General features: G+C 46.0%; 1 protein-coding gene across 4 annotated transcripts in view; it reads left to right on the forward strand.

The window, feature by feature from the left end:
* The first annotated feature begins 11,277 nt into the window (after positions 1–11,277).
* Positions 11,278–12,707, forward strand: part of Phc2 (polyhomeotic homolog 2) — a 106,997-nt gene continuing 105,567 nt past the window's right edge. For all 4 annotated transcript variants that reach the window (XM_051188848.1, XM_051188849.1, XM_051188851.1 and 1 more), the window contains exon 1: positions 11,278–11,445. In XM_051188848.1, coding sequence (XP_051044805.1) covers positions 11,293–11,445 — 153 coding nt within the window. In that variant the 5' untranslated portion in view covers positions 11,278–11,292. The remainder of the gene's footprint in view (positions 11,446–12,707) is intronic.

Below are 12,707 nucleotides of genomic sequence, written 5' to 3' on the forward strand. Positions count from 1 at the left end.
TCCATTTTCCCTTGGCAACACTGTCAGAGTTTGAGAGAGCAGTGAGTGTCCTTTATTTGAAATGCTTAAGACTGAAAGTGCTGCCAGGTGGTGGTAGCTCACACCTTTAATCCCAGCACTCTGGAGGCAGGGGCAAATGGATCATTGAGAGTTCGAGGCCAGCCTGATCTACAAAGCTACAAGGAGAAACCCTGTCTTGAAAAAAAAAAAAGTATCACTTCTGTTTCATGTACAGTATATATAAATAACCTAAAGCTTATTTATCCAATGTTTTTATTGTAACTGGGCTTTAAAAACACTTTTATTTTATATGCATGGGTACTTTGTCTTAATGTATGTCTATGTACCACTTGCATGCCTGGTCCCTGCGGAGGCCAGAACAGGGTGTTAGATGACTGGAACTGAAGTTACGGATAGTTGTGAGGTGTCATGTGGGTGCTGGGAATCAAACCTGGGTGGAGTAGCCTGTGCTCATAACCACTAAGTCATCTCTCCAGCTCCCAAACCTGATTTGGACTGTTTTCATTCTCATGAGATCAAGTGTGATTTGCTTGCCACCTGCCTGTGTATCCATTCGATGTAGTAAGCTTTCTAGTCAGACTTTCTTTGGAGCTTCAGCCCCCAAATAACAACACGGAGACTTATTATTATGAAAGCTTGGACTCAGCTTGGGCTTTTTCCAAGTAGCTTTTATAATTTAATGAAGCCATATTTTTAATCTACATTCTGCCACATAGCTCGGTTACCTCTCCTCAGCACTGCTCCCAGTCTACAGCTGCAATCCAGGTACTTAGATTCCTCCTCCTCTTCCTCTCTCTCCCTGGAAATCCCACCTATCCTCTCCGTTGAGCTATTGGCCATTCAGCTCTTTGTTAACCCAATCACAGCAATACATCTTCCCACAGTGTCTAGATATCACACAACAACTTAATGCTCAAAACATCTTAGGTTTTGGAACATTTGGGATTTGCTTCTTTCTCAATTTTTCACCTGTCTCTGTGCCACTATGGACTCTCCATTTTGGTCTTCTTTAGTTATTTAATTTTTTTAATTTTGTTTTTGGTTTTTTGTTGTTTTGTTTTTATTTTTTTGTTGTTGTTTTGGGTTTTTTTGTTTTGTTTTGTTTTTTGTTTGTTTTTTGTTTTCAATACAGGGTTTCTCTGTGTAGCTTTGAAGCCTGTCCTAGAATTTGCTCTGTAGTCCAGGTTAGACTCTGCCTCCTAAGTGCTGGGACTAAAAGTGTGCGACACCACCACCACCTGGCTCTATAATGCTTTTCTTTAGCATATCTTCAATGCTTAGCCCAGGGCTAGTACAAAACTGCCATACAAAACCTTGTTAAATGAATGAGTGAAAGAAGGAATGAAGTTAATTAATTTCTCTAAACCTTACCTGTAAATAGGGAAACATTTAAAATAAGCAAGGGCAGAAACAAACCGAAAAGCATGCCAGTGTCCAGCCTTACGCTATTGAAGATATTCCAGGGAGATAGTAAGCCTTTGGTCAGTGGAGAAACAGAGATCTGGGGGACTCTGTGGGGAAATTGAGGGTGCCAGAGAAGGATGCAGCAGGGCACCTAAGGAGGCTAGAAGCAGCCTTCAACAGAAATGTACTTCAGTGGCTTCATGGTTTGAGCTACATGTCAGCCCCATCTGTGTCATGGAGGTACGGATCTGTCTAGCTGACTGAAAGAGATGCTGAAAGGGGTAACACACATCAGCTCCATGGCATGGAAGAGAGGCAGGCCTAAAGGAAGGGATGCTCCAGGAGCTGTGTTCCACATTGTTGCTTGTCATCCCCTCCCTAACCTCAAGAGGGACAGACTGATATTCACCATTGGGTTAGTGACTGTTCTGTTGCTGTAGCAAAGCCTCCTGGGAAGAAGCCATTTGAGGGATGTAGTGAGATAGTCCTTCTGTGGCACTGACCACACCCATTGGGGGGTGGAGCCATGGGCGGAAGTGACCTGTGGAAGGAGGTCAGAGGGGGCCAGGAAAGGCTCTCTTTCTGGCGTGACTCGGACAGGAGAGGATCGGGTTGAATTTCCTGGTGTTCATCTGTCTAGGTTGTAAGTTATTTCTCCCTGAATAAACATCTATTCGGCCTATTTGTTTATCCTGATCCTTATTTACCGCAATAGAGGGAGGGAAGGAGAAGGGAGGGAGGGAGAGAGGAAGGGAGGGAGCAGGTACTTTGGCTTACTATCTGAAAGGTTACAGTCCGTCATGGTAGTGGTAGAAAAGCATGATGGCAGATGCCAGTGGCTATTGCTCAATTGGCATTTGCAGTCAGGAAGCTGAGAGTGAACAGGAAGTGAGGTTAGACTGTAAAGCTTCAAGGCCTGCCCCTCAGTCACCCACTTCCTCCCGTGAGGTGCTACCTCCTAACAGTCCCACGATCTTCCCAAACAGTACCACCACCAAGTGTTCAAAAGCATAAGGCTGTGGGGGTACAATTCACATTTAAACCACAGACCACCAATCCCAGGTGTGTAGAGAATGATGTCACACTAGGGAACGGAGCATTGCTGAGCTTGACAGTGGGAGGAAAGGCTGTGGCTCTCTTGGACATTTCTCTTCAACTAAGGAATGTTGTATAGGAACAATCCCTGCCCTGAAACCCTGGCCAGCCATACATCTATCTCAAGACTCCAAGCCTTTCCTTCTCTCCATAGTTTTGAAGTTCACTGGCTGTGTTGTTTGCCTTTTTTCCCTTGTCCCTTTGACAGAAACAGTCTAAGGAAGGAAATATTTATTTTGGCTCATGGTTTTAGTGAGTTTAGTTTGTCTATGGTCACTTGGCCCTGTGTAATGTGGACTATTCTTCCTCTCTCCATAGACAGAAAGCAGTGGATAAGACATAAACCCCAAGCACCTGGGACCCTCTTCCTCCAACAACTGTTACCTTTCCCCAGTAACGTTATCATGGTATAACTCTATCAAGGGACTGACACATTCATTGTATGAGAGCCCTTGCAATCTAGTGATCTCTGTCTCTGTCTCACACACATTCTCTCTCTCTCTCTCTCTCTCTCACACACACACACACACACACACACACATGCATGTGCTTCACTAATCTGGGCGATTCTTCATACAGTCACCTTTACAATGAGTATTAGTCATTACACCAACACAAATCTCATTTAAAGTCAAAGCAGAGCCTCTGGAGCTGAGACTTTTTGGTCTCAAGATTCCAGACCAAGACCTTTGAGTACGTTTCTCCTTTGAACAACTCTTGGAACATGGAGGAAGAGCTTGTCGGGGGGGAGCCTACCTTCTAGACACCAGGGAGATAAGTAGTCCCTCTACGTTTTCTTCCAAAGGATTTACACAAAGGGAGGGATTATTATGAGGGTAAAAGATATGCCCTAGGACTCAAGCTGGAGATGATGTTGGGCCCCTGGATAGGTCATCTGGGCCTTTAGTGCTCTGAGAGTCTGCACACTGGGTTGTCATTACTCTTTTGGCTCTTTGGGGGCCCACCACCCAGCTCCCAAATAAATCACACGGAGACTTATTTTTTCTTATGAATACCTGGCCTTAGCTTGGCTTATTTCTAGCCAGCTTTTCTTAAATTATCCCACCTATCTTTTACCTTTGGGCTTTACCTTTCTATATACCTTTATTTACTTCTAACTCTGTGGCTGGTTGTGTAGCTGGGTGACTGGCCTCTGATGTCCTTCTCTCCTCCTTTCTCTCTCCTCAATCCAGTCTTTCCACATGTCTCCTCCTATTTATTCTCTTTGCCTACCAGCCCTTCCTACCCTTTCTCCTGCCTAGCTATTGGCCGTTCAGCTCTTTACTAGAAAAATCCAGTATTTTAGACAGGCAAATTAACACAGCTTCACAGAGTTAAACAAATGCAACATAAAAGAATGCAGTACAGTTTTGCATCATTAGACAGGAATTCCACAACATAAACAAATGTGACACATCTTCAATTAATATTCCACACCAACACTGTCTTTTCTTTCTCCCTGTAGATTGACTGCCTCTTTCCTTTCTCTGACATGTATCAATAGAAATGTCTATTGAAAACTGCCCCTCCACTCCAGAAGCCCCCAGAGTAGGCAGGAAGTCTCAGAGGCCTAGAGACAGGATACAATTGGCCCAACCTGCCTGGGTCAGATAATGACCTTGACCAATCATCTGTTGTCTGGAATGAAGCGCATAATCACAGGTGTGTTTTTTATTCCCCACCCCTGTAGAAACAGGAAGGGTGGAAGTACCTTCTCCATGTGTCTTGCCCAATATCACACAACGAGAAAATGGACCACCAAGTACAAATGATTCCTTCATTTGAATTACTTCATTTTAACACAATGACAGTTATGAAATAAAGGTTATTGTGTCCAAATGGCATCACATGTAAAGCCCAAGTACTTTGAATCCAATAAGGTATCAGAGAGCTGAAGACAGAGGAGAGAATAACGCTTCCAGTACTAGCTCCCTGCTAGAGTGTAAACTGGGGGGAAATGTGGGTGTTTAATGGGTGTCCCAGAGTGGTGGTGGACAAATTATCAAATAAATGAATGATCAAATGGATTAGTAAACAAACAACCATACTTCCAAATCTTCTCTAGAGCTTCATAAAAAGAAAGACCATGGCAAACATCATCATCAACCCTGGCTATCTGTATTAATCAAACATTGCATGCTGTGACAAAACATCTAAAACAAACAACTTAAGAAAGGTTCTTTAGCTCGTGAGTTTAATCTATAATTCTTGGCTCTACTGATCTGGGGCCTAATTGTGATACAGAGCATCTTTATGGCAGAGAGGGGAAGAGACCAGGGGCCAGGCATAATCACCTCCCCAATGACGTACTTCCTCTATTTATGCCCCACCTCCTCACGTTTCCCCTATCTCCTAATAGGGTGTCACTATCTGAGGGCCAAGCATACTGTATCAAAGTTAAGTAAGTGTATGAACATGAAGCCTGATAACATTGACAGCCTGTGTCCCCTTCATAAGAAGGGGACTCAAATCCAGATCAAGTACCAAGTACCTCTGGGGACCTGTGAGCACAAGGCCTAACTCAGAGGACCTGATGATCTGTCTTCCGGAGGGGATCCTGCTAACAAGCCCTCAGCCTCAGGAGAGTCGCAGTGACCGTACCTGCCCTAGTTCCTGGACTTTGATCTGGCATCTGACCTCCCCCTCACCCCTGCTCTCATTTGACAACTCCTGCTGGGTTGACCCCATCTCTGACCCCTGCCCGGCCTAGTTTTCAGCCTCACTGCTCCAGGCTGATCTCTCATCTCATGACAGCTCTAGGAAGAACGGTATTCATACCAGCCACAAATATTAGTACAAAACACCATCCTTTCTTATGATGAAACTGTAAGTGAAATGTTCATATTAAAAGAGCCCTGCCGATGGGACTCAAGCAACTTAAGCCAACCCAAGTCTGCTTCTGTCTGTGGGATGTAAACCAGTAACTTACAGCGAGATTTTGGCACTATCTGAAGCCACATGAGTTCATTCACTGAACAAATGATTTTCATGTGTGGGGTGCCTATAGGGATGTGTGTGTGTGTGTGTGTGTGTGTGTGTGTGTGTGTGTGTGTGTGTGTGCAGATGCATGTAAAGGCCAGAAGTTGACATCAGTATATCTTCCTTTGTCACTTTCCATCTTACCCTTTGAGACAGGATCCCTTAGTGGACCTGGAGTTCCCCATTAAATTCAGGTTGGCTGACCAGCAAGGCAATCTGTGTCCTCCTGTCTCCATCTCCCTCCAGTGCTGGGTTACAAATGCATGGCCTTGCTAGAAAGACCCTTAGATCCTCACAGTTACCTAGCAAGCACTTTAACCATACAGCTGTTACCCCAGCCCACTGAACAAATCATTTTTTCAAGGTCCATTCCATGATGGTTTCTATACTAACACTGGGACCAAAAAAAGAAAAAAGAAAAGAAAGAAAGAAAAAGAAAAAAGATAAACAAGCTATTGTCTCTACCCATAGAAAGTTCCCTTGTACCCAGAGGCAGTATTTTTTAGGATTAGATGATTAATTGGGTGTAAGCAAAGGAAGGATGCCAGATCACACTTAGAGCACTTTGTGAATGTCTCCAAAGCCCTTCAGATACTGGATCAGCTGATGGAGCTTGGGGAACTTGGGGGGGGGGATAACACAGTTTTTAATAACTCTGATTTGTCTAAGAACTAGGTATTTGAGTCCAGGGTGATGGGTAGACTTCCTAGTAGACATCAATGGGGGTTTGGATTAAGGTTTGGGATTTTTCTTTTTTTTTTTCTGCTCCTAACCGTGTTCAGACTTAATGTGTGATCTTAGACAATCCATCCCATTCCCTGGACCACATCTTCCCAAGGTTAAGTTTCCTATCTGGACACTCAGTTCCTAAGCAGAGTAGGGGTTTATGGAGTGAATAAACAAATTTCAGCTGGATGGGGGTGGCACACACCTTTAATCCCAGCACTGGGGAGGCAGAGGCAGGTAGGTCTACAGAGCAAGTTCCAGATGTCCATGGCTACCCATAGAAACCCTGTCTGGAAAAACAAAGAGAGAAAAAAGGAAAAATAAATCTTTGCAGTCTTCCTGGGTCTTCTATATGAGCTGGAGAACTTTATGGAGAAAGAATGGAACTGGAAAGAAGGAAAAGGTCGGTCCCATTTCTGAGGGACTCTGGTCATACTCCTTATTGCTACCACCGTGAAGACAGACCACCACCACCCTTTTCTCTTCATCCCTTTCCTTCCTTCACTTTTTTCCATTTTCTTCACCTTATTCAAAACATACTCTGGGGGTTGAGCTGCATCTACAAACCAAGGTTATAGTCCAGTATCTGTGAATAAGACCTTGTTTGATCATCTAGTTACAACAAAGCTGCATTGTATTAAGGTGACTGGAGGAAAATCTGGACACAGATACAGAGAGAGAAAGCCATGAGAAAATAGAAGCAGAAATGGAGGCATCCATAGACCAAGGAATGTCAGGACTTGCTGGCAGTCACAGGAAACTTTAGAAAAGAGACACAGAACAGATGTTCTACTGAGAATCCAGACCTAAGACACTATTGGGCTCCCAGGGCCCCTGAATTCTCTCAGAATGTGTGTTGAAGATGAGTCATCTTTGGATCCACAGCAGGCCTCTGAAACCTAGAAGCTGAGTCCCCCACAAAGAAAGCGGAGATCCTTCCCACTGTTTAGCAGGCAGAGGGTGTCAGTATGTGAGAGTCTTCCTTCTGGGACAGCCCACAGAAAGCAGTTTCCATCACTATACAAGGATGTAGGCTCCAAACCAGTCCTCATCTCAAAGGGAATAAAAGTTTATTCTGGAACCAAACATGAGTAACAATGATCCATGCACATGGATTTGGGTTTTCCAAAATACTATGCTCTACTGTGGAAGTGGTTACATGAAATTTTAATAGTTTCTGAATGAAGATAGCCATAAATCGAAGCATGTACCAAACACACTGGGGGTGGGATTGGGCAAGTGTGAGAATTCTGCTGTAGGTTTCAGATGCTGTCAGATGACATGCTTAGCATTCGGACTAATGAAAGCTAGAGGTCTGCAGTGGACACATGGCAAGGTTTGGTCATTATAAGGATGTTTGGTTAGACACCTGGGCAATGGATGGCTTTCAATCAGACAACGTGACTAAAAATAGCCCAGGATAATTTGGCTGTGTCCTGCAACATGTTAACTTTCCATGATCTCAGAATTTAGTCCTTTGACTTTGTAGACCCCTTAAAACAAGTGCAGCTTTTCTCTTTTCCCTTCATCTTCGTTATCCTTCTTCTTGGAACTTGGGTTCATAAGAATGTTACCCTCATTTCTTTCCACTCACTCTGTAAGTACCTATGTACTTGGAGTGTTTATTATGCTGAGCTCTGGTGGGACACTGGAGAGAGTGGACAGATGGGTGGGAGAGGGAAACACACACACACACACACACACACACACACACACACACAGAGAGAGAGAGAGAGAGAGAGAGAGAGAGAGAGAGAGAGAGAGAGAGAGAGTTCTAACAGTCAGGTTGAAGTTGGAGGCCTGTGAGCAGTATGATGGACTCTTAGCATGAACTTGGGACTCTACTAGTCTAAGCAGGTCTCTAGCTGTGTCACAGACTCCTAGGGAGCTCTTGGTCAAGCTACTGCCTCCCCTTGGGCTCTTGGCCTGGTGTGAGGATTAAGAAAAGTGATTATGTAACAGAAGGGCACAGTAAGTCCTCCATTATCTTTCCTTATTTTCATGACTGCAGAGCTAAGTAAAAATGAAGAATAACTTAGGTTGAGCAGAACCTCTGTCCTATTCAGGCCTCTACCATCTCTGGCCAGGACCCCATCTGGCTGAGTGCTCAGAACAGCTCTAAAGAGGGGGTTAGCCTCACCTCACAAATAAGGGCACTGAAGCTCAGATATGTAAAATAACTGGAGTTCACACATAGCAAGGAGAGTGGTGATTCCAGGGTGCAAACTGAATCTCTCTAGCATAGGGTCTTCCTTTCCTGGATAACCTCTGTACACAGTTTAGAAGTGACTGGGCCTACGACACTCTGTTAAGGCTACAGGTACATACATATACATCATTTACTGGACTTAAGGGTTTGTTTTTTGTTTGTTTTTTCTCAATTATCTACCACATCAGCAATATTTATCAGAAAGTGTCCTGCATAGTTTCTTCATAACTCATTTAATCCCGAGAACCTGTGCAGTGACAGCTCTTTGTCCCATTTTACAGATAAGGAAGTTGATCTGCAAGGGAGTTAAGGAACTTCCCCACTGTTACTTGTGTGGAGGGAGCAGAACTCATACCTGGTCCATCCATTCCAGGGACACTGCCATTAACTGCTGAGGGGAGGAGGGGCTGGGGAGTTAGAGGGTGACAGCTTGTGCACGTAGTAGGAGGCAGAGAAGGACTTATACCTTTTACCACTGCCACCCTTTGGGGCTATTGTTGCCCTAAGAGCATGAGTAATTTGACCTTCTAGGGAAAATAGCAGGATGGAAGCTGTTTAGCCCTGAGGCTGTCTGAGTCAACAACATCTAGTCCCTAGCCCACTTCCTGAATACTCCTTGTGCCTGGGCTTTGAGACCCTTTGAGCACAAAGAGCTCATTTCCTGTGGCCAGGAAAGACGGCACCGGTTCCTGAGGACAGCTCATCTCCCTCATTAAGGCACTCATAAAACTGTTTCAAGGGGCCTGACTTATGGCTGCTGGGCTTGCCAAGCTCCTCTTTGACAAGGAGCCACTCCGGTAATTTGGTGCTAAGAGATGTGTAAGAGAAACCAGGTCCTTTGAGTCCAGGAATTATTTATGGTCCCAAGAAGAGAGAATGTCATTCAGAGAGATAACAAGCCTCCACCAGCACAACAGGCTGTTTAATGTGCCACAGGGGATATGGGCAGCCACTTCAGTGTCCCAGTGCCAGGGAGGAGAGACTTGAACACATGGGTTGTCAGTCCCAAGGGATATCTGCACCAGATGTAGAAATGACCATAGCCAGCAATGACGGAGTCTTACCCACTAGACCAGACCTGTATTACATGGCTACATGGCCTTCATACATTAATTCTCTTGTTTGTTTTGATTTTGATTTTTTTTTTTTTTTGTTTCTTTTTGTTTTTCAAAACAGGATTTCTCTGTGTAGCCTAGCTGTCCTGGAACTAGCTCCGTAGATCAAGCTGACTTTGAACTCACAAATATCTGCCTACTTCTGTCTCCCCAGTGTTGGGATTAAAGGCATGTGCCACCATCGCCCTTTTATACATTAATTCTTTAATGCTTTCAATATTCCTATCCTGTCTTTTTAGTGGGAAACTGAGGTACAGACAGGCTACATAGCTTGCTATAGATCACACAGCTGATGAGTGGCCAAGCAGGATATTAACCCAAATAGGTTTGCGCCTATGTTTGTGCCCATAAGCACCAAATAGTCACAGTTTACATGGAAATTGAATTTTTGTTTTTGTTTTTCCAGACAGGGTTTCTCTGTGTAACAGCCCTGGCCGTCCTGGGACTCACTTTGTAGACCAGGCTGGCCTTGAATTCACCTGCCTCTGCCACCAAAATGCTGGGATTAAAGGTGTGGGCCACCACTGCTCATCTGACATTGAATTTTAAGTCAATCTGATGAGATGAAATGTTCATATATTTGAAATGATCTTGAATAACTCCTTAAAGTACCTAGATAGCTCATTTAAACCTAGGGCTTGATCCAGTAATTCTTGCATGCTACATTAAAATCAGTGAGCCACTGGGATAAACAAGTCTATATGAAATGTTTGTCCTTTTAGGTGAGTTATCAAATCCACAGAGGTGAAGCCAGAGAGAAAAGATTCTAGAGACCCATACCAAGTTGGTGATTCTAATATTTATCTTCTGTGACCTTAACATATGCCACTTGTCATAGAATATATTCCAATCTTGACTGGCAGTTCTATGAGGGATGGTGTTCGTATGCCAAATTAAATGAACCTGATACAAAGAGACACCATTAGAATATAGCCTTGGAGCCAGATAAGCCAGGATTGGAATCTACTGTTCAAGGTACTGGAGGTATAAATGTGGGCAAAGTTTCAGTGTGTGAATTTGTAAAATGGCTATAGCAATACCGCGATTTAGTCAGGTGTAAAATTTCCTATAGCTTAAACATACATAGATGTTGGCCTCTAATAGCTCTTTGGCCCACAGCAGGACCCATCATCTCCAAACTTAGTCTCTATCCTCTGTAATATGGGTATATGGCTTCTGACTTAGAAGGTCATTGCAAGGCAGTGCAAAAGCGCTCTAGAGGCGACGGATGAAGATTCTCTCAACTGCTTGCATACAGTCTTTTTCTTGACTGGAATTGTGAGAGGAGAACACAGGCGAGCCCTGGCCCTTAAGTTCTCATGTCTCCACTTTTTCCACGTGGAGTGGTTGTATGACTTTGGGTGAGTGGCCGAGCCTCTCTAAACTATCAAGTTTATAATATGTACTTCTGAGGTTACCTCGAGAGTTATCTGCAGAAAAGTATTAGGCACATGGTTTAAGCGCGCAGAGCGTTTCCGGAATCTGAATTTCCCTGGCAGGCCAATTTGAGATGCTCTCCATACGCAGAGTAGGAAAAGTACACCATGGTCGCAGCATGGAGCTCAGGTAGCTGAGATGCTCCCAGGGGACCACAAGGCTCCAGTGCCTCCCCACTTCCTTCGCCCTCCCCTCCGTTGCCATGGCCACCGGTTCAGGCCCGGAGCAGCACCAAGGCGTGTTCAGTTCAATCTCCGCCTCTCCAAAGTGACCATTGGCTGGAGAAGCCACGTGACACGCTCCGGTATGCTAATACATGGTAATCTCCCCCAGGCCCCTCCTCCGCGGGCCGCGGCGGGGCAGCCAGCAGGGTGCGCGGCGGAGAGCCGAGGGGGCGGGCTGAGGGGCGGCCCCGGGAGAGCGCGGCCAGGTGGAGGAGGAGCGCGGAGGCCACCGCAGGTAACGGGCGGGCGCGTGCGCGCTGGGGCCGGCTGGCGGCAGCGGGGCGGCGCGCGGGGGACACCCGGCGCGGCGCGACGGGCTTAACCCTTTGGACACTCAGCTGTCACGGTGCGGCGAGCGGGCCGGGCCGCGTGAGGCTGGGCAGCGCGGTGGACACCGGCTCGCGGCGGATCCGGACGCGGCCGCTATGAGGATCTCGCGGGCCGGGGGCTCGCAGGAGGCTGTGCGAGAACCGCCGAAGTCCCTGCGTTCGCGCGATCTCGGGGGCGTGTGGCCTCCTTACGTGGAGAGGCCCGCCCCCTGCGGCCCGTGTCCTCGCGGGGACTGCGGGGACACCGGTGTCCGGCCTGCCCACTGCGCCGCCTGCTCTGCAGCGGCCTGACAGCCCAGCAACTGGCACTTCTGATCCTGAGTTAAGGCTGCTTGGGGCTGCTGGGGGCCGAAGGCGAGATCGAGACAGTGTGCATGGGGACCAAACTGGTTGTTGTTAGTGGAAGGAGAAAACAAGGGCTCCCTCCTTAAGCAAAGCAGGTCCCAAGGTACGAGAAGGACCTGCCACCCATAGGGAAAGATTCCTGCTGGACACCAGGATCTGCTGTCATGTCCAGAGGAAGCTCCTGTTTGGCTTGTTTCTAGTGAATTTCTTATAGTGCTAGGTTTAAATCAACTTCCTCCTTCATCTCAGCTCCTAGGTCTGCTACAGAAATGTTTGTCTTCTAATTACCCCCTCCCCCAATTCACTAAGACCAGTGGCGGCTTTAGGCTCGTGGTGTAATTTAGCCTTCGCCACAATAGAAAGCTAGCGCAGAGATGTGCTGCTAATATCAAGCCAGCCCCGAGAGGTTTAGTGTGGAGGAGAAATGTTCCCCTCTCCAGGGTATGAAGAACAGACTAATGTGCCATGGTGAATGGAGCTTACTTTATGAGTCCGGAATGGTTTGTTCACAACAAGGGGAAACGTGCTTCCACGTGAAAAGCCGCAGCAACCAAACCGAGTTTTGCAAATGAAGTGCAAAATTGTACTTGCAGGCTGCTCTTAGTGTATTTATCAACACAACGACAAACACTTGGTATATGCCAGGCGCTCTGTTGTGTCTAGAGGATGCAACACCGACTAAGATAATTAGCCCTTGTCCTCAGAGAGGTGGTGGGAGAGACAAAATTGTTAGCGGAAGTGACACCAGAACAACAGATGGGGAAGATAGAACACAAGAAGGAAGAATCTGTTAAATGTATCTGAGGTCAGAGAAGACTTCCCA

This window comes from Phodopus roborovskii, unplaced genomic scaffold, assembly GCF_943737965.1.
Source record: "Phodopus roborovskii unplaced genomic scaffold, PHOROB, whole genome shotgun sequence".
NCBI classification, from domain to species: Eukaryota; Metazoa; Chordata; class Mammalia; order Rodentia; family Cricetidae; genus Phodopus; species Phodopus roborovskii.